Source organism: Oncorhynchus tshawytscha, linkage group LG24, assembly GCF_018296145.1.
Source record: "Oncorhynchus tshawytscha isolate Ot180627B linkage group LG24, Otsh_v2.0, whole genome shotgun sequence".
NCBI classification, from domain to species: Eukaryota; Metazoa; Chordata; class Actinopteri; order Salmoniformes; family Salmonidae; genus Oncorhynchus; species Oncorhynchus tshawytscha.
In genome coordinates this window covers 5,384,091-5,406,931 of record NC_056452.1, presented here as the reverse complement: position 1 = coordinate 5,406,931, position 22,841 = coordinate 5,384,091, and the positions used below count along the sequence as shown (strand labels likewise).

At 43.6% G+C, this 22,841-nt stretch overlaps 1 protein-coding gene across 2 annotated transcripts in view; it reads right to left on the bottom strand.

Annotated features, from left to right (window-relative positions):
• Positions 1-22,841, bottom strand: part of LOC112235559 (transient receptor potential cation channel subfamily M member 4-like) — a 101,413-nt gene that overhangs the window by 41,172 nt on the left and 37,400 nt on the right. For both annotated transcript variants that reach the window (XR_006079774.1, XM_042305215.1), the window contains exons 10-19: positions 15,025-15,146; positions 13,054-13,350; positions 10,380-10,481; positions 9,899-10,157; positions 8,390-8,535; positions 8,035-8,147; positions 7,655-7,756; positions 4,223-4,269; positions 3,585-3,817; positions 60-175 (exon numbers count right to left, since the gene is read on the bottom strand). Coding sequence is in view for 1 of the 2 variants with exons in the window: in XM_042305215.1 (XP_042161149.1) it covers positions 60-175; positions 3,585-3,817; positions 4,223-4,269; positions 7,655-7,756; positions 8,035-8,147; positions 8,390-8,535; positions 9,899-10,157; positions 10,380-10,481; positions 13,054-13,350; positions 15,025-15,146 (1,537 nt within the window). In the remaining variant the exon portion in view is untranslated. The remainder of the gene's footprint in view (positions 1-59; positions 176-3,584; positions 3,818-4,222; positions 4,270-7,654; positions 7,757-8,034; positions 8,148-8,389; positions 8,536-9,898; positions 10,158-10,379; positions 10,482-13,053; positions 13,351-15,024; positions 15,147-22,841) is intronic.

Below are 22,841 nucleotides of genomic sequence, written 5' to 3'. Positions count from 1 at the left end.
TGTATCTCTGGACCATGCAGTTATGACATAAGAGGCTACTGTGAAATCTTGTTGCCCACCTGCAGGTGAGGCCTATGATGAAGAGTATGATGGCGGTGAGGTCACACTTGTTCCAAACGTCCTGGATGTACTTCCTCATCCTCTGACGCCACATCATGCTGCCCACTAAGAACGTCTGGGATAAGAGAAGACATGGGTCAATTAAACACTGTTACCTTCAGTCAGAACATATGCTACTGTAAGTAAGTCCCAGTCATCCAGGGTGAGCGTAGATAGCTAATTGAAAAACAGAAAGGAAAACTCTGCACACTGCTGCGCATGATCCCAGATGATATTTATTAACAAAGTTTCGTCCTTTAGGTCTTCATCAGGCATCCATATCCCATGTCGGGGTGGAAGGTCCTATATATAGGGGCAGTACTCAGTGAAAAGGAGGTAAAAAAATTATAACATAGTTTCACAATATTAACATTCAATGTATCAAAATATATGATCATACACAGGGAATGTGATCAATATTCACAGTAATATGCATACAATATTCAATTAGGATTTTTTTTTAAACACACAATTTAGACATATTGAAACTATAAAAACGGTTTCAAGTCAAACTCCTCATTATGGTCAATGGACCACGTCATCGAATAGGCCATCATCACGACCACCGCCCTCCCTGCGTCCCCACAAGAAATGCAGAAATGGACTACGTACGAAGACGGCAACACCCGAAATTCCCGCCCCACACTGGGAGCAAGACACAGTAATAAACCTGTCCAACAGGTCTATGTCTGATACATGTTCATCTGCCCTAGGTAAGGGACTATCATTTGTCCCAACATCACAGGCCAAGGACTTTGAAACAGTTATAGACTTTCACACGTTTTTTTTTTACAGTTTGAGATTGACTGAGTTTTTTGGTAATGGGGTTGCTCTCTATGCACCTGCCAATGTTAATCTATTGAACGATATTAGCAGCCAGACAGGAAATAGAGCTAATGTTTTACCAATTGATAACCTGAAAGACAATGAACCTGACTCTTGCCCTGAGAACATGACAAGGGAAAATACATATTTTAAGAGGAAAAACACATTTTTACCACCTAAAAGAAATCCCTCTAATGAAACATATTGCCACCTAGTTGAGAAAGATGTACATAATCTCCTGGATAAGAAAAAAAAGAATACAAGGTATTTCACAATTTGTCCAAAGCAGAGAAATAATCTCTTTTGGAACTGAAAAATGACTCCAGTATCATTATAAAACCTGCCGTCAAAGGAGGTGCAAATTGTGATAGCAGACTATGAAAAGGAAATTCTGAAACAACTTAGTGATTATGAATTTTACAAAAGACTCCCAAAGGACCCTACTAATCAATTAAAGTCTCTGATCCATGTTAAATTGTCAAAATGTTTGAATGAAGGAGAAATTACAAAGACCAAATATAAGTTTATGAAAGTTGACTGCCCAACCACACCTGTCATATACTTTACCCAAAATTCACAAGCACATGACACCACCTATACCAGGCAGGCCCATTGTGAGTAGTAATAGATCTCCGACGGAGAATATCTCTACCTTTGTAAACCATTTTGTGAAACCCTGGGCGATCTCCCTCCCCACGTATACTAGAGACTCAATTGATTTTATAAAATTTAAAAAAAAATCTGTGGACCATATACCTGAAAATTCTATTCTGTGTACTTATGTTACCAGTCTATATACTAACATCCCCCATCAGGGCGGCCTAAAGGCCCTCAAATTCTACCTCAATGAACGTCCCCCTAATGCTCTGACCAGCACCAATTGTACTGTGGACTTGGCTGAACTGGCACTAACCTCAGGGGGTACAATTGGTGCTGGTCAGAGCATTAGGGGGACGTTCATTGAGGTAGAACTTGAGGGCCTCTAGGCCGCCCTGATGGGGGATGTTAGTAAATAGACTGGTAAACATAAGTACACAGAATAGAATTTTCAGGTATATGGTCCACAGATTTAAAATATATATATATATATAAAATCAAGTGCTTTGTAACCTAAGGGGGTACAAAGACAATTGGGGAAAACATGCCAATGATCGTTTCAAAGGTTTAACACAGTTGGAAAGCCTTAAAGAAAAAGCAGAACATGTCCCATCATGCTTTACCCAATACTCACCATTGGGGAAGACATTTAAGGACATTATCAGGAAACACTGGTACATTATTGATACTGACCCACAATTGAAACCCATTTTTAAATATCCCCAATGTATGGTTTTTAAAAGACCCCCAAATGTGAGAGATATTGTGGTTAAATCTGATTACCCACCAGAGAAAAGGGAAACTTTTTGGGACAAGGTTCCGGAAGGTAATTACAAATGTGGCCAATGTACTCAACGCAGCTTTACCTACAAATGTAACTCATTTACACCACTACACCCCCCCCACAGAGGTGGGTGATCAAGGGCCTGATTACCTGCACCAATATTATTCACATGTTGAAATGTCCTTGTGGTCTGTCTTACATAGGTAAAACCCGTAGAAGCCTTAAGACACAGATCAGTGAGCACCGCAGCAATAGACCGGACAGGTGAGACAAAAATCCAGTTACTTCTCATTTTGTACACCTGTCCCTATTAGCTCTCTGTGATACATTGGAATAGAAATGGTCAAGATGTCACACAGGGGAGGGGACATTGAGAGGAAACTTCTTCAAAGGGAATATTTCTGGATCCGCAGGCTCAACACAGTCTCCTCTTGGCCTTCATGAGGAGTTTGACTTGAAACCATTTTTATTGTTTCAATATGTCTAAATTGTGTTTTTTTTTCATCCTAATTGTATATTGCCTGTATATTACTGTAAATATTGATCACATTCCCTGTGTATGATCATATATTTTGATACATTGAATGTTAATATTGTGAAACTATGTTATTCAATATTTTTTTTTACCTCCTGTTTCCGGAGGTGATGTCACTGCCCCTACATATAGGACCTTCCACCCCCACCTGGGATTTGGATACCTGATGAAGACCCAAGGGTCGAAACGTTGTTAATAAATTTCACCTGGGAGCATGAGCAGCAGTGTACAGCGTTTTCCTTTCTGTTTTTCATGAGTTTGCCTAGAACTCCAGCACCTGCGGAAAGTAACCTGGATGTGCGTATGTTCTTCAGCTTTAGATAGCTAATTGCTAATCGATATAGCTAGTTAGCTAAATGAAGTCTTACAAGAATTAAAAGTGCCATAAAGAGTTAATAATGTGTAAACATTACATATGTAGACAATGTGCACATTACACTACATAAGTTAGGGTTTTTTGCCTTTGGCGCCAACTGCAGGCTATTTTCTTATGTAGGGGCAATATGAATGAAGTATATCCTGGTCCTAGGGACCCAATCCTGGTCCTGGTGACTGAAAGGGGTGCACATTTGAGTTTTTGCCCTAGCACTAAGACACCTGATTCAACTATAGGCTTGATGATGAGTTGATTTGTTGAAACAAGTGTGACAGTGCTGCAAGGGCAAAAACAAAAACGTGCTCCCCTTTAGGTCTCCCAAGACCAGGATTGAGAAACACTTCCTTCAATCATCTTTCTCTTCCCACCTCTCGGATCTCCTCACAGACGATGGTGAACACCCAGAAGTACAACACACACTCGGCGAAAGCGGGGCCTCGCGGGGGTGGCGGCTTAAAGTCCACCAATAGCACGTAGGCAAACAGCAGAAGGAACAGGAAGTACATCAGAACGTTGCCTAAAAAGGAAGTGACGGGTGCGAACCAAAACTGCCGCCATCGGGATACCACAAACGGCCGTTTAGGTGGGGTGTCGGGCGTGCCTGAAGAAACAAAGAAAGATGTACATATAAACACGAACTACTGCACACTAATTTACATAAAGTAATAATGTACACATACATTCATATCCTGTACTGTACCATTACAAAACCAATAGGCCTGTTTCTGGCATATAACAGACTCATTAAGACTAGAACTTTAGATCAACTTGAAACATTCATGAAGCACAAAATCGATAATAGCATGATGCAGAATGTTGAAACCTGCTAGACAACATTCTGAACTGAAGTATGCTGATGAAATGTGGCAATTAAGAACCTATGACTTGGTTTGTATGGCTTGGTAGATTTGCAGTGTATGGAGCTCTATCTTCAACTAAAAAGAAGTGAGGGACATTGGAGAAAATAGGGAAATGGAGATATGAGGGAACGTAATATTTTACTCACCTTTTAGATGATATCTGGGGCTATTAGGACCCTGTGTATGATGTTCACTGAAGTAAAAATATAATATTGCAATGAGGCATTACATTGATGTCCATTCACATACTCAGTGTTTTCCACAAGCACATGGAGTAGCCAGCCAAATAGAAAAATGTGCCCATTTGATTTTTGCAGAACAAGTTTTATTTTGCTATCCTTTGATACATTCTAATGCCTTGATTCCATCCGAAACTCACAGCGAAAATATTGAATACTTTATTGAATTTGTTGTGGTACTGTTTTTAAATTAATTAAACTATATTAATACAGTGTATTGTTAGTTTTGGATAAAAAAAACAGCTGTGGTGGAAGCATCATGTTATTGAGTATGCTTGTCACCGACAGGGACTGGGGAGTTTGTTAGGATAAAATAAATATGAAAGGAGCAAAGCCAAGGTAAAATGTTAGAGGACAATGTTCTGAAAACCTAACTCTCAGAAGGGTTTTATTTTTCTTCGGTACAATTACACAAGTTGTTTTGTAAAGTACACACCAGAATGGCTTTCCAAGAGGTTTTGAGTGTTCCTGAGTGGTGTGGTCTCAGTCTACCCATGTTGTATTAAGCGCATGTGTCAAATAAATAAAGTTTGATTTGATCCCCATACAAATTTACTGAGGCTGACCCTGGGTCTCGACCCCGCCCTGTGCAACTGGGTACTGGACTTCCTGACGGGCCGCCCCCAGGTGGTGAGGGTAGGCAACAACATCTCCTCCCCGCTGATCCTCAACACTGGGGCCCCACAAGGGTGCGTTCTGAGCCCTCTCCTGTACTCCCTGTTCACCCACGACTGCGTGGCCACGCACGCCTCCAACTCAATCATCAAGTTTGCGGACGACACAACAGTGGTAGGCTTGATTACCAACAACGACGAGACGGCCTACAGGGAGGAGGTGAGGGCCCTCGGAGTGTGGTGTCAGGAAAATAACCTCACACTCAACGTCAACAAAACTAAGGAGATGATTGTGGACTTCAGGAAACAGCAGAGGGAACACCCCCATCCACATCGATGGAACAGTAGTGGAGAGGGTAGCAAGTTTTAAGTTCCTCGGCATACACATCACAGACAAACTGAATTGGTCCACTCACACAGACAGCATCGTGAGGAAGGCGCAGCAGCGCCTCTTCAACCTCAGGAGGCTGAAGAAATTCGGCTTGTCACCAAAAGCACTCACAAACTTCTACAGATGCACAATCGAGAGCATCCTGGCGGGCTGTATCACCGCCTGGTATGGCAACTGCACCGCCCTCAACCGTAAGGCTCTCCAGAGGGTAGTGAGGTCTGCACAACGCATCACCGGGGGCAAACTACCTGCCCTCCAGGACACCTACACCACCCGATGCTACAGGAAGGCCATAAAGATCATCAAGGACATCAACCACCCGAGCCACTGCCTGTTCACCCCACTGTCATCCAGAAGGCGAGGTCAGTACAGGTGCATCAAAGCTGGGACCGAGAGACTGAAAAACAGCTTCTATCTCAAGGCCATCAGACTGTTAAACAGCCACCACTAACATTGAGTGGCTACTGCCAACTCTGTCAATGACACTGACTCTACTCCAGCCACTTTAATAATGGGAATTGTTGGGAAATTATGTAAATATATCACTAGCCACTTTAAACAATGCTACCTTATATAATGTTACTTACCCTACATTATTCATCTCATATGCATACGTATACATATGCATATGTACTCTATATCATCGACTGCATCCTTATGTAATACATGTATCACTAGCCACTTTAACTATGCCACTTGGTTTACATACTCATCTCATATGTATATACTGTACTCGATATCATCTACTGTATCTTGCCTATGCTGCTCTGTACCATCACTCATTCATATATCCTTATGTACATATTCTTTATCCCCTTACACTGTGTATAAGACAGTAGTTTTTTGGAATTGTTAGTTAGATTACTTGTTCGTTATTACTGCATTGTCGGAACTAGAAGCACAAGCATTTCGCTACACTCGCATTAACATCTGCTAACCATGTGTATGTGACAAATAAAATTTGATTTGATTTGATGTTTTTTTTAAATTAAAGGGGTGTAGACTTTCTACAGGCACTGTATATCAAAAATACAAATGACATCTTTAGTTCACTTGTCCTGATGCGATACCATGGACATATAACTGCGTTGTATGATTTATGAATGGCAAGGATGAGATCGACTTTATTCAGTCAGTTCGACAACTTTTAGAAGAAATGCTGTTCGTCAATCAAAGCAGTGTAAAGAGCATATGTGCCACCCCTCCATGGCTGCATATGAAACACGCCAGGGTTCAATGTTAACTTTTTTATCAATTGGCCGGTCGGGCCAGTAGGTCAAAATCTACTGGCCCAAACAGAATTTCTACTGTCCCAGATATGGTGTAGTTCTTTAATGGATTCACAGGCCCAGCATGTCTTTACTGTCCCCAGGCCATTGTTGATGGCAGACACTGCACGCAAAACAAAATAAATGAATGTGCCAGAAAACAATAGCCTAAGTGGATTTCGACTCATCGTTACCACATTTATATGGGACATACAAATTCACTCAAATTATATGGGACGTGCAAATTCATGCTCTCTCCCTCCATGTAAAGAATTTTGACTGCAACCACAGCACACACAACAGGCTACCAGGTACCGGGAGGCGGGACAGACAGCATACTGGGCACAGACATCAATTCAACATCTATTCCATGTTGGTTCAAAGTTGATGGGAACAAAGTTGATTAAACCAGTGTGTGCCCAGTGAGAGCAGACTGTCAAACCAGTAGTGTTTCCCTGTAATCGCTCACTTTGTGACTGACAGGCACCTGTCCTATCAATAGATCGCAATTATTTGTTTTATTTAACTAGGCAAGTCAGTTAAGAACAAATTCTTATTTACAATGAGGGCCTACCCCGCCCAAACCCGGACGACGCTGAGCCAATTGTGCACCGCCCTATGGGACTCCCAATCACGGCCGGATGTGATACAGCCTGGATTCGAACCAGGGACTGTAGTAGTGACACCTCTTGCACTACGATGCAGTGCCTTAGACTGCTGCGACACTTGGGAGCTACTAGACACATATCATTAATTCTAGCGTGAGAGGGCTCCGCAAAACTTTTTCTGACTAGTGAATTAAAAAATAGCCTGATTAATTTAAGTGGAAAAAGTAGCCGGCTGAAAATTTGTCTAATCAGCTGTATGTAATAGCCGACAACCGGCACTAGTGGAAAACACTGCATACTTGCATATTACCAAATGTTATAGTAGGTATATTTACATGCAAACACATAACAGGTGCACACAACACAGACAAGAACGCAAACGTGGTGAGACATACAGTATGTACACAATTTAACACACACACACTACAATGTAAATGGGTTTTTAGAGGGAGAGTTACATGTGCTTGATGTCAGAGAAGGAGAAAATTGTTTCTCCATAAAGGCTGTCATTGTCTCTACCCTGTGCAACCTCATCAGGCTTCCCCGGCTCCTCCAATTCCCTGTGAAAGACAAAGTTTAAAGTATAAATAACATTGAAACTAAGGTACTGAGGGCCAAATCCTAACCTTTGACATCAATGCATGATTTACGTAATCAGCGACTTAATCCCACACATTGCTAGTGATAAGAGGGAGAAGCAGAAAGAAAAGCACACAGAAAGAAACAGTTTTCCAAACAAAAATTGATATTCACTTTTAATCAAGGACTAGGCTTAATCTGGGTCAGAAAAACAGACACTCCCAGACAGAGTTGGATGTGGAGGAGGTACTAAAGGTACCTGAAGGAGATGAGCTGGGTGTACATCAGAACGGGACAGAAGAAGGTGAGGAGGAGTTTCCACACCTCCGTGCTCCTCTTCATATCCCCCCACCAGATCTGAGACAGGAGAGACTGGGGGGGAGGCACATAGAGATGTCGACGTTTGCAATTTATACAATCTATTGTAGCCTATGATGTCATGTTATGCTCCTGTATACAAGTTCAAATGTACATGGTTACATTCTATGCACTAGAGCATCCAAGACGCAGTGAAATATGATTACAGACGGTGAAAAGAATACACTAGTTGAAATGTTTTGTTTAATTAGAAGGCAGAATATGCCAGCCAGCCAGCCAGACAGACACAGACAGACCTGTACTCCATCGTGGCTGAAGAAGAGGCGGGCGTCGGCGGCCATGCCCATCTTTAGACAGGTGGTCCCTCCCCATACGGGAGACTTCCTGATCAGCAGGGTGAAGGAGCGACTCTCACTGCTCTGGTAACACTTACTGAATACATCTACAGAGACGGATTTAAAGGTCTACATTATTTTAGCGATGCAGATCCGGTTTTGGACATGTGTGAAATCCCCTCCATGATATAGGCTACATGTGTCCATGCCCATCATGAAACAAGAGATGAGAACCTCTGTGAATATCGGTGAACCAAAATATCGGTTTGTTTTCCATTTCATATGTTCAAAATCCAATCCCATCTTTACCTTAGGCCTACTATAACGAAGGCCGGTTCAACAGCAATTTTATGATAATATCATTACATTTGACATTTGTTGTTTTAAAATGTTATTAAAACCGAAAATGATTTTAAAAAATCAAAATCCCCCAAAAACTTTTGGAGAAGTGTGTATGCGATCTGTAAGATGGTTCCAATGTTTATAAAAGATTATATTTGGGAGCAAGTTGCCTTGTCTGAATTATATGCCCATAGGGAACAGTTATGGTGAGTAGACATTTCTCCTTTCTCTTTATATTGGATCTTTATCCAGCTCCTGTGAAAAGTGAGGATTTACGTAAAACCCTCCATAGTCTATGTTGCCTTGTCTGAGTTATACGCCCACAGCGAACATTTATGGTGTCTGTATTTAGCCTATTTAAAACAAGTTTTTATTTTGTTTTTATTAGAATTTGATTCGAATTATACATAGTCTTTTTAGGCCTTAGCAATAGCCGAGTGAATTTAATCTTGCTCATTGACTACGTTTGGCATGTCCACAGACTGCAATTTACAGTTGGCCTAGCCCATATATCAGTGCGAATGCTATAGCATGTTTAACAATGTATTTCCAAATTGAAGCAATGCAATTACAAAGTGGACTGCAAACATGTTCAATATGTTTTGTAAATATGGGGCAGGCTATTTAACGAACTAGGCTATAACAGACTAACATTCGAATTAGAGTTGATGACAACGCAATTACATGAAAGACCGTAAATACAAACTTGAAGCAACCACATTATTTAGCCATGGAGCAGGTTCTGATTGGCCAGTGAGGGGCCAAGCCACAACACACCCACAAATAGTTTATTCATCAAAACCCAGCCCTTTCGCGCCACCTTCAGCAACTGCGTCCAGAATTATGATTGTGAAAATAGCAACAATATTTCTCGCATAGCCCTGAAACTACAGTAAAGCGCTACCAACAGCGCTTAGATTTACCATTGCGTTAGGGTTGTTAAAATAGAGCCCCTGGTCTCCGGCGGGGAGTCGCATGTGAGATGAGAGCGAGGAGTGTTACCACTTCACCAGGCTCTGCACTGTTTTCCGCTTTTCAACCTTTATAATATTATGAAATGATGAAATAACACCTTCTCCATTATCACTTTTCATGTTTCTATTAAAAAAAGGTATCCTCTCGTCTCACCGTGGGCCAGGTTCTCGAACCTCTGCGCTAGCTCCTTCATGGCCAGCTTGGTCTCCGTCTCGCTCTCCAGCTTGGACAGCTCCCGTAGGATCTTACAGCCGCTCAGAGCACTGAGGACCGACTCGCCTGCCATCTCCCAGAAGAAGACGGCCATGTCGTTGCGGTTCTGCAGCACAGCCCAGACGAAGAGACTAGCCCAGGGAAAGAGACAGCGCCTGTCCTGGTACACACAGTCACCCCGCAACAGCTTACTCACACGCTGAGAGAATGGGGATGGCGAGAGGGGGAGAGAGAGAGATGATTGGGGTGAGTTCCAATAAAGAAGTTAAGTATCTTGGACCAAATATGCTATTTAATTTACACGTATCAAAGTACAAAGCCCACAAAGAGTGAATACAAGGAGGAAATTGAGGGAAATGAAGAAAAATAAACTATGCAAAAGGAAAGAAAGACAAAGGAAAATCTATGTTATTGAGAGTACCCTGAGAGCCTTTCTCTGGGAGGAGATGTTCTCCAGTTCCAGTGGTGAGTGGTAAAATGGCTGACACACATCCCCCATCAAGTCCTCCAGGACTCTCGACACCTGAGAAGAAAGGGAGAGAAGACATGGTGGTGGAGAAGAGAGGGGGAAGATAATATGACAAGAAAAGGAGAATGAGGAATGATTGATAAACCATATTAAAAAGCATAGAGATGTTTTGTCATGTCCATTTTCAAATAACAGCAGGTGCTGTTTTCATACAGCCATAATCCACAACTAAACATTTCCAGATCTAACAGAAATAACTAACTCTCCAGAACTAGATTCAAATAGCATTCATGTTCATTCACCTGATTGAGCTTGCCTGGTGCAATGGAACCCAAAAGTGCAAACACAACCAAAGTACACTACATGACCGAAAGTATTTGGACACTTGCTCGTCAAACATCTCATTCCTGAATCATTGGCATTAATATGGTGTTGGCCCCCTCTTTGCTGCTATAACAGCCTCCACTCTTCTGGGATGGCTTTCCACTAGATGTTGGAACATTGATGCAGGGACTGGTTTCCATTCAGCCAAGAGCATTAGTGAGGTCGGGGCACTGATGTTGGGCGATTAGCCCTGGCTCACAGTCAGCGTTCCAATTCATACCAAAGGTGTTTGATGGGGTTGAGGTTAGGGCTCTGTGCAGGCCAGTAAACTTCTTCCACACAGATCTCGACAAACCATTTCTGTATGGACCTAGCTTTGTTCACAAGGGCATTGTCATGCTGAAACAGGAAAGGGCCTTCCCCAAACTTTCGCCACAAAGTTGGAGGCACATAATCGCCTAGAATGTCAATGTATGCTGCAGCGTTAAGATTTCCCTTCACTGGAACTAAGGGGCCTAGCCCGAACCATGAAAAACAGCCCCAGACCATTATTCTTCCTCCACCAAACTTTACATTTGGCACTATGCATTGGGGCAGGTTGTGTTGTACTGGCAGTCGCCAAAACCAGATGTCTGTCAGACTCCCAGATGGTGAAGTGTGATTCATCACTCCAGAGTACGCGTTTCCACTGCTCCTGAGTCCAATAGAGTCGAGCTTTACATCACTCCAGCGGACGCTTGGCATTACACATGGTGATCTTAGGCATGAGTGCGGCTGCTCGGCCATGGAAACCCATTTCATTAAGCTCCAGGTGAGTTTGGAACTTGGTAGTGAGTGTTGCAACCGAGGACAGACAATTTTTATGTGCAGCATGCGTCAGCACTCGGCTGTCCCATTCTGTGAGCTTGTGTGGCCTTCCACTTCGTGGCTGAGGCGTTGTTGCTACTAGATGTTTCCACTTCACAATAACAGCACTTACAGTTTACCGGGGCATCTCTAGTAGGGCAGAAATGTGACAATATGACTCGTTGGCATCTTGAAAGTCACTGAGCTCCTCAGTAAGGCCATTCTACTGCCAATGTTTGTCTATGGAGATTTCACGGCTGTATGTTCAATTTTATACACCTGTCATCAACAGGTGTGGCTGAAACAGCCGAATCCACTAATTTGAGGGGGTGTCCACATACTTTTGTATACAGAGCATTCTGGCCTACATCATTCTTAAATGAAAGAAGTTTGGAACCACCAATAGTTTTCCTAGACTTGGCTGCCCAGCCAAACTGAGAAATCGGGGTAGAAGTAACTCTGACAAAGCTCCAGAGGTCCTCTGTGGAGATGGGAGAAACTTCCAGAAGGACAACCATCTCTGCAGCACTCCACCAATCAGGCCTTTATGGAAGAGTGGCCAGACGGAAGGCACATGACAGCCTGCTTGGAGTTTGCCAAAAGGCACCTAAAAACTAACAGAACATGAGAAACAAGATTCTCTGGTCTGAAGAAACCAAGATGGAACTCTTTGGCCTGAATACCAAGCGTCACGTCACGTCTGGAGGAAACCTGACACCATCCCTACCGGTGAAGCATGGTGGTGGCAGCATCATGCTGTAGGGATGTTTTTCAGCGGCAGGGCCTAGGAGACAAGGCAGGATCGAGGGAAAGATGAACGGAGCAAAGTACAGAGAGATCCTTGATGAAAACCTGCTCCAGAGCGCTCAGGACCTCAGACTGGGGCGAAGGTTCACCTTCCAACAGGACAACGACTGGCACACAGCCAACACAACGCAGGAATGGCTTCGGGACAAGTCTCTGAATGTACTTGAGGAGCACAGCCAGAGCCCGTACTTGAACCCGATCGAACATCTCTAAAGAGACCTGAAAATAGCTGTGCAGCGACGCTCCCCATCCAACCTAACAGAGCTTGAGAGGATCTGCAGAGAAGAACGGGAGAAACTCCCCCAATAAAGGTGTGTCAAGCTTGAAGCGACATACCCAAGAAGAATCAAGGCTGTAATCGCTGCTAAAGGTGCTTCAGCAAAGTACTGACTAAAGGGTCTGAATACTTATGTCAATTTTATTGTTTTTAATAAACTTGCAAAAATGTCTTAATCTATTTTTGCTTTTTCATTATGGGGTATTGTGTGTAGATTGATGGGGGCGAAAAAACTATTGAATCCATTTTAGAATAAGGCTGTAACAAAATGTGTAAAAAGTCAAGGGGTCTGAATAATTTCTGAATGCACTGTATATGTAGTGTATTTGAAATGAGTACATTTGATAAAAATTTACTAAAAACATCTCTTACCTCAAATAAACTGAACGTATTCGCAGGCCGCCGCCCCCCTGGCGGCCCACCAGACCCTTTGGTGGGAGAGCCATCCGGCAGCATGGCCTGCGAGCCTGTCAAACCCTGGCGCTCTCCTAGGCGGCGCTGCAGCAGGACGTAGGCTAGAGAGCTGTCGGCCACCGAGCGGTAGAGGCTCTCCAGCCGCCCATAGGTCAGGTAGTCCAGGATGTTGAGTCCGTTCTCGGTGAAGAGGCGCACGAATTGTGGCTTGTCGTTGACCAACGCGTCCGTCATGGAGTCCTCCAAGTCCTGGTACTGCAGGGGGGTTAGGGAGGTTGAGAGGTCAAAGGTGAGAGGTAACAGAACAAAAATGGGTGTTTCTTATTGTACAATTTCAGGTAGTCCCTCCCTTGTTTTCTTCCACGTGATACCAATGGGCGGCAGGTAACCTAGTGGATAGAGCATTGGACCAGTAATCGAAAACTTGCTAGTTCGAATCACCAATGTAAAGAATGTGTTGATGTACCTTTGAGCAAGGCCCTTAACCCTGTTTGCTCCAGGATTGCCATTGATAATGGTAGGCCCTGGCTGTGACCCCACTTTCCGAGGGTGTCTCAGGGGGATTTGGGATATGCCACAAAAACATTTAATACATGCTTGTGCATGTGTGAAATAGGAAAAAATGTAAACACTCTCCTATATTGACTAATGAGCACTGCAGTCTACGAATACAGTGTCATGGGAGCTACCTTACTGTGCATGAGATGATCATGAACTCTACACTGCCCCCCCCCTAGAACAGCCTTAATTAATCCGGCATGTACTTTACAAGATGTCGAAAGAGTTCCACAGGGATGCAGCTCATGTTGACTCCAAAGCTTCCAACAGTTGTGTCAAGTTGGCTGGATATCCTTTGGGTGGTAGAACATTCTTGATACACACAGGAAACTGTTAAGCATGAAAAACCCAGAAGCGTTGCAGTTCTTGACAAAAACCGATGTGCCTGGCACCTACTATCAAACCCTGTTCAAAGACACAAATATTTTCTCTTGCCAATTCATCCTCTGAATGGCAAACATACACAATCCATGTCTCAATTGTCTTCCCTTCATCTACACTACCGGAAATGGATTTAACAAGTAACAATAAGGGATCACAGCTTTCACCTGGATATACCTGGTCAGTCTATGTCATGGAAAGAGTAGGAGTTCTTAATGTTTTGTATACTCAGTGTATGTACAAACCTACAATGAAATGGCACATACACTTGAATCTGATGGAACAGGTCTTTGACAGCTGCTGTATAGATGGAACAGGCTGGGCCTCCCAAAGCTTTTGTGGCTAAAGTAGTGTATTATTTATCTCGACAATCCAGACTCACACGCCACTTGTAAAACAGTGCTGGCGCACAGAATATCAGCATTCACACATCAATTTTAAAGGTGTTAATCTCTCGTGGCTGTAAGAGACAAATGATTTACTACTAAGTTCTCTGTGGAGAATTGTTTTTGTTTTTTAAGTGAAAGTATTGAGAAACCCTGTCCCGATTTGATCCCCTCCATTTCCCAATCCTCCTAGACCTCTGATAGGCTTGGTGGAATTTTCACAATAGTGCATTGGGCCTAAACCAGGGATCAACAACTAGATTCAGCCATTCAACAATTATTTTCTTGAGCCGATGGCCAGAATATAATTATAAATAATTTGTAGATGGCAAATTGACCACAAGAAGCCCAAACAGATATAATGTTTGACTACAACACTGTAATATCAAACTTTGCTTACATTTGTATACAATGACGTTTCTCTCCATTATGTGTGGAATACCTGGGAACACCTTTCTTAAATGATTATCACTTGGAGCTGATTTCCTGGTGTTTTGAGTCTATTATGTCCCCCCAAAAAACTTTGGGAATTCAGACCGCGTGCAGCCAATTGGGGAATCCTGGCCTAGGGTCTAGGGGTTGATTGGGAACATGAGTGTCTCACCCTCCAGTGGATGTCTCCATTGAAGAGCTCACTCTTGGCGATGTCCACTCTGTTCCAGGTAACCGCCAGCTTCAGCTCCTCAGTGTAGGGGCTGGCTTCACTCGACACACGCTGCTTACTCGCTGACACACACATGTGCAAAGAGACACGCATAGACACAGAAAGACAGACAGACACACACACACACAAACACACATCTTGACTTGAGGATACTTTACACATACAATACCAGTCAAAAGTTTGGAAACACCTACTCATTCAAAGGTTTTTCTTAATTTGTACTATTTTCTACATTGTAGAATAATAGTGAAGACATCAAAACTATGAAATAGCACAAATAGAATCATGTTAAACAAATATAGATATATTTTATATTTGAGATTCTTCAAAGTAGCCACCCTTTGCCTTAATGACAGCTTTGCAGACTCTAGGCATTCTCTCAACCAGCTTCAAGAGGTAGTCATGTAGTGGAATTTCTTTCCTTCTTAATGCGTTTGAGCCAATCAGTTGTGTTGTGACAAGGTTGGGGTGGTATACAGAAGATGGTATTTTACCAAATAAGGCTAAGCCCATATTATGGCAAGAACAGCTCAAATAACAAAGAGAAAGGACAGTCCATCATTACTTTAAGAAAGGAAGGTCAATCAATGCGGAAATTTCAAGTACTTTGAAAGTTTCTTCAAGTGCAGTTGCAAAAACCATCAACCGCTATGATGAAACTGGCTCTCATGAGGACCGCCACAGGAAAGGAAGACCCAGAGTTACCTCTGCTGCAGAGGATAAGTTCATTAGAGTTAACTGCACCTCAGATTGTAGCCCAAATAAATGCTTCACAGAGTTCATGTAACAGACACATCTCAATATCAACTGTTCAGAGGAGACTGAGTGAATCAGGCCTTCATGGTCGAATGGCTGCAAAGAAACCACTACTAAAGGACACCAATAAGAATAAGAGACTTACTTGGGCCAAGAAACACCAGCAATGGACATTAGGCCAGTGGAAATCTGTCCTTTGGTATGATGAGTCCAAATGTGAGATTTTTGGTTCCAACCACTGTCTTTATGAGACAGAGTAGGTGAACAGATGATCTTCGCAAGTGTGGTTCCCACCGTGAAGCAAGGAGGAGGAGGTGTGATGGTGCTTTGCTGGTGACACTGTCAGTGATTTATTTAGAATTCAAGGCACACTTAACCAGTATGGTTATCACAGCATTCTGCAGAGATATGTCATTCCATCTGGTTTGCGCTTAGTGGGACAATAAGTCGTTTTTAAACAGGACAATGACACAACACACCTCCAGGCTGTGTAAGGGCTATTTGACCAAGGAGAGTGATGGAGTGCTGCATCAGATGACCTGGCCTCCACAATCACCCGAGTTCAACCTAATTGAGATGGTTTGGGATGAGTTGGACTGCAGAGTGAAGGAAAAGCAGCCAACAAGTGTGGGAACTCCTTCAAGAACGCCAAACTGCAAACTGGAAACGATTTATCCGGAGGCTGCATTCATTGTAGCTGGGGATTTTAACAAGGCTAATCTGAAAACAAGACTCCCTAAATTTTATCAGCATATCGATTGCGCAACCAGGGGTGGAAAGACCCTGGATCATTGTTACTCTAACTTCCGCGACGCATATAAGGCCCTGCCCCGCCCCCCTTTCGGAAAAGCTGACCACGACTCCATTTTGTTGATCCCTGCCTACAGACAGAAACTAAAACAAGAAGCTCCCACGCTGAGGTCTGTCCAACGCTGGTCCGACCAAGCTGACTCCACACTCCAAGACTGCTTCCATCACGTGGACTGGGAGATGTTTCGTATTGCGTCAGACAACAACATTGACGAATACGCTGATACGGTGTGCGAGTTCATTAGAACGTGCGTTGAAGATGTCGTTCCCATAGCAACGATTAAAACATTCCCTAACCAGAAACCGTGAATTGATGGCAGCATTCGTGTGAAACTGAAGGCACGAACCACTGCTTTTAATCAGGGCAAGGTGTCTGGTAACATGGCTGAATACAAACAGTGCAGCTATTCCCTCCGCAAGGCTATCAAACAAGCTAAGCGCCAGTACAGAGACAAAGTAGAATCTCAATTCAACGGCTCAGACACAAGAGGTATGTGGCAGGGTCTACAGTCAATCACGGACTACAGGAAGAAACCCAGCCCAGTCACGGACCAGGATGTCTTGCTCCCAGGCAGACTAAGTAACTTTTTGCCCGCTTTGAGGACAATACAGTGCCACTGACACGGCCTGCAACGGAAACATGCGGTCTCTCCTTCACTGCAGCCGAAGTGAGTAAGACATTTAAACGTGTTAACCCTCGCAAGGCTGCAGGCCCAGACGGCATCCCCAGCCGCGCCCTCAGAGCATGCGCAGACCAGCTGGCCGGTGTGTTTACGGACATATTCAATCAATCCCTATACCAGTCTGCTGTTCCCACATGCTTCAAGAGGGCCACCATTGTTCCTGTTCCCAAGAAAGCTAAGGTAACTGAGCTAAACGACTACCGCCCGTAGCACTCACATCCGTCATCATGAAGTGCTTTGAGAGACTAGTCAAGGACCATATCACCTCCACCCTACCTGACACCCTTGACCCACTCCAATTTGCTTACCGCCCAAATAGGTCCACAGACGATGCAATCTCAACCACACTGCACACTGCCCTAACCCATCTGGACAAGAGGAATACCTATGTGAGAATGCTGTTCATCGACTACAGCTCGGCATTCAACACCATAGTACCCTCCAAGCTCGTCATCAAGCTCGAGACCCTGGGTCTCGACCCCGCCCTGTGCAACTGGGTACTGGACTTCCTGACGGGCCGCCCCCAGGTGGTGAGGGTAGGCAACAACATCTCCTCCCCGCTGATCCTCAACACTGGGGCCCCACAAGGGTGCGTTCTGAGCCCTCTCCTGTACTCCCTGTTCACCCACGACTGCGTGGCCATGCACGCCTCCAACTCAATCATCAAGTTTGCGGACGACACAACAGTGGTAGGCTTGATTACCAACAACGACGAGACGGCCTACAGGGAGGAGGTGAGGGCCCTCGGAGTGTGGTGTCAGGAAAATAACCTCACACTCAACGTCAACAAAACTAAGGAGATGATTGTGGACTTCAGGAAACAGCAGAGGGAACACCCCCCATCCACATCGATGGAACAGTAGTGGAGAGGGTAGCAAGTTTTAAGTTCCTCGGCATACACATCACAGACAAACTGAATTGGTCCACTCACACAGACAGCATCGTGAGGAAGGCGCAGCAGCGCCTCTTCAACCTCAGGAGGCTGAAGAAATTCGGCTTGTCACCAAAAGCACTCACAAACTTCTACAGATGCACAATCGAGAGCATCCTGGCGGGCTGTATCACCGCCTGGTATGGCAACTGCACCGCCCTCAACCGTAAGGCTCTCCAGAGGGTAGTGAGGTCTGCACAACGCATCACCGGGGGCAAACTACCTGCCCTCCAGGACACCTACACCACCCGATGCTACAGGAAGGCCATAAAGATCATCAAGGACATCAACCACCCGAGCCACTGCCTGTTCACCCCGCTGCCATCCAGAAGGCGAGGTCAGTACAGGTGCATCAAAGCTGGGACCGAGAGACTGAAAAACAGCTTCTATCTCAAGGCCATCAGACTGTTAAACAGCCACCACTAACATTGAGTGGCTACTGCCAACACACTGTCAATGACACTGACTCTACTCCAGCCACTTTAATCATGGGAATCGATGGGAAATGATGTAAATATATCACTAGCCACTTTAAACAATGCTACCTTATATAATGTTACTTACCCTACATTGTTCATCTCATATGCATACGTTGATACTGTACTCTATATCATCGACTGCATCCTTATGTAATACATGTATCACTAGCCACTTTAACTATGCCACTTGGTTTACATACTTATCTCATATGTATATACTGTACTCGATATCATCTACTGTATCTTGCCTATGCTGCTCTGTACCATCACTCATTCATATATCCTTATGTACATATTCTTTATCCCCTTACACTGTGTATGACAGTAGTTTTTTTTGGAATTGTTAGTTAGATTACTTGCTCGTTATTACTGCATTGTCGGAACTAGAAGCACAAGCATTTCGCTACACTCGCATTAACATCTGCTAACCATGTGTATGTGACAAATAAAATTTGATTTGATTTGATTTGAGTGGGCAAAGCTGTCATCAAGGCAAAGGGTGGCAAGTTTGAAGAATCTCAAATCTAAAATATATTTAGATTTTTTTAACACTTTTTTGGTTACAACGTAATTTCATATATGTGTTATTTTATAGTTTTGATGTCTTCACTATTATTCTATAATGTAGAAAACAGTAAAATATAGAAAAACCCTCAAATGAGTAGGTGTGTCCAAACTTTTGACTGGTACTGTACATCACATCCACCATAATGTCAGACAAAGATGTCTATTATAATGTCAAGACAGCATAATTACCTTGAACACCTAACATCTTTAGTTCTGTCATGACATGACTATCATTAATGTGATGACTGCAATTCATCGAATAATTACCTACTACATTTAATTTATACTCAATGAAATTAATCATGTAACAATGAACTCATTAGGAATTTGGGGCCCACGAGAAAAGTTTATTTAATCAATCAGTTATCATTTACCGAATGAACTCAAGAATATATTGATATCATACCAGTCATCAATCAATAATTTCCTCATATCAGTCTCATTCTGAACGTCGTTGATTTCGTAAATCTGCACGAACCATAACCTAAGTGATGAATCGATACACAAATTGGCTTAATTATTTATTTACTAACAAACTAAATAATCACAAAGAATTACATAAACACACACACACACGGTATGCGTTATTGATTACTAACATAATGCAATGAGAAGTCCCTAGTGGACTAACCTGATATGACGGCTTGTTACACAATGGAAAGGGGGTGGAGAAAGATAAAGAGTGGGAGAGACAAAGAGTGTGGACTTATTGTACGTACATTTGGAAACCGTAAATATGAATATTTATACAGCTCATTCAGATTAGAAATGCAACATATATTTACGCATAGGTGTCTTTCTCTGTCGTCTCTCTCTTGAAATCACTTGGTCTGTCTATAGGAAGTAGTAGTTCGATGGTAGTAAAGGTAGTAGTTCGATGCAAGTCTCTGGTTGTCCACCAGAGGTCACAATGTCCTTCTTAGTTGTAGGCTTCTTTTGTTCTGGAGTGTTCTTAGAATGGATACATCAGATGTACCACACGGTGGTGAGAGGGATCTCTTCTTCCCTCCATCTTGGGTCAATTGTCCAAGACTACTTTACATGCAGAGCTGCGGACGGTGCATGTTTTAGTCTAGTCTTCACCCTCTTCACTCGTCGAGAGTTTCAGAGGGTCTTCCTATTTACTGGTCTTGTAGTTTTAACCATTTCAACGTGTGGATCACATCCTCACATTCTCTGGTCAATATTTAAATTCTCAGCGAGTCCTTTTAAGCACTCTGGCCTGAAAAGCGTTTCCATCATGTTGACACGGACTCTTTACCTCAATAGGGGCGTGGCTTAGTTAGTGCATGTTACGTTCCCCAGTTTATGTGTTGTAGTTTGTGTATTTGCATGTGTTTATTTCAGGAAATGGCTTCCTGAAATCCCTCAAGCAGCTGATTGGTCGACTCCATGGCTAATTGGAGAGCTGACCCCGCCCCCTCGTCAAGACGCAGCTGTCTCCAATTACCTATTCCTTCTGAAGCTATATATAAAACCAGTGTTCTGTTCAGGAGAGGGATTTTGCTGGAGGTTGATTTTGCTGGGAGATCATTGCAGAGAGATCATTGCAGAGAGATCATTGCAGAGAGATCATTGCAGAGAGATCATTGCAGAGAGATCATTGCAGAGAGAGATTGAATCTGAGGGAGGTCATTGCTGAGAGAGAAGGCTGATGGCTGTGGATAATTTACTATGTTACTTGTTGGTAGAGTTGGTATGTTCTGTGAGTTTGTTGCTCAGGTAGAGCTTATTTGATGTCCTTTGTTTCTTAGTTTGTTTGAGAAATTATTTGTTCTCCTGTTTCATTTGTTCCCAGGGGGAAGGGGAAGGCACCTAGGGAGTGCTTAGGCAAGAGGCCCGCGGGCATACATATACCCGTAGTATATTCATTGTCTAGGCACAATAGGTAAGACCTGGGCGGACCACCCCCTGTAGTTTGGTTAGTGCACCAGATGGTGCTAAATTAGGTAAGTAGTGGGTAGGCAGGTAAGATAGGAGAGGGGGGGCTTTGAGATTTACTTTCTTTGCTTTGGTTCCGTCCAGCCCCTTTTCCCCATATTACCGTGTAAAGGAATAAAGTCCTTGTAAACGGTACCACATTCTGCCTGTTGTCATTCTTACTTGCACCTACAATCCATACCCTTTTCACTTCACGGAGAGTTTAGTTGTAGCAGGGTGTTGCGTTCCCTCTTCATAGAGGCGTGCGTAACATAATGGGGGCTCGTCCGGGATCTTTCCATTAAACCCACCGGACCCTGCTGCTCTGAGCTCTCTCTGGTTAATGATTGAGGTGTGATGGTAGGTTGTGAGTTTGGATGACTTGTTTAGTTAGTGTGTTCAGGAGACTGCATTGTATAAGATGGCTGCATCAGCCATCTCCAAGTTTTTTGAAGTGCCCTCTCTTGATTGTTTGGTGAGGTTTCGTAAAGTAGACCTTATAGCTATAGCTGACCATTATGGATTTGTTGTTCCTGAGAAAGCCCTAAAGGCTGAGCTTTTGGTGCTAGTCAGGGAGGGTTTAGTGAGAGAACGGATTTTCTCATTGCAAGGAGAGGAGACGGGTAGACCTTCTGATGCCAAGTCGGAGGACAGGGCGGAGGAAGGGGTTCCTCGTACCCCCTTTACATTGCCCCGATTCGATCCTTTATCTTCTGCTTCGGGTCGTTCAGATGGGACTGCTAGGCTGAAGGTGAGGCTGGCTCGGATAGAAATGGAGCAAAAAGATAAAGAGAGACAGATGAATTTTGAACTTGAAATTAGGAAAATAGAAGCTGACAAGGAGGTGAGGATCTGACAACTGGAGCTAGACGCTGCCTCCAGTGCGACTCCACAAGCTGCTCATCATCAAAGCCACTTCGATGTGGGTAAAAACATAGCTTTAGTCCCTCCATTCCGAGAGTCGGAAGTTGATTCTTATTTCTCTGCGTTTGAGCGTGTGGCCGCTGCGCTGCATTGGCCACTCGAGGTTTGGCCGCTCCTGTTACAATGTAAATTGTCTGGGAAAGCCCAGGAAGTAGTAGCTGCTCTCTCCCTGGAAGACAGTTTACACTACGATACAGTTAAAACTACAGTGTTGCGGGCTTATGAGTTGGTGCCTGAAGCTTATAGGCAGCGCTTCAGGAACCACAAAAAAACGTTTCACCGTACATTTGTTGAATTTGCTAGGGACAAAGAGTCTCTGTTTAGTCGCTGGTGTTCAGCCAGCAAAGCTAACACCTTTGCAAATATTCAGGAGTTGATGCTGTTGGAGGACTTTAAAAGCAACCTCCCAGATAGAATTGTAGTTAATTTAAATGAACAGAAGGTGGCGACGTTGGCCCAAGCAGCAGTGTTGGCAGATGAGTACGCTTTGACACACAAGACTGTCTTTGGTGCACCTAGTTTTGAAGGCCGGACGATTACGTCATCAGTTCCTCGTTCAGGTCGCTTTTCCTCTGACAACCCCAAGCCTTTTCATGAAATCCGTGAATGTTTTTACTGTCACCAAAAGGGTCACGTGATTGCGGACTGCCCAGTTTTGAAAAATAAACCAAAAGTCCCTGTCACCGT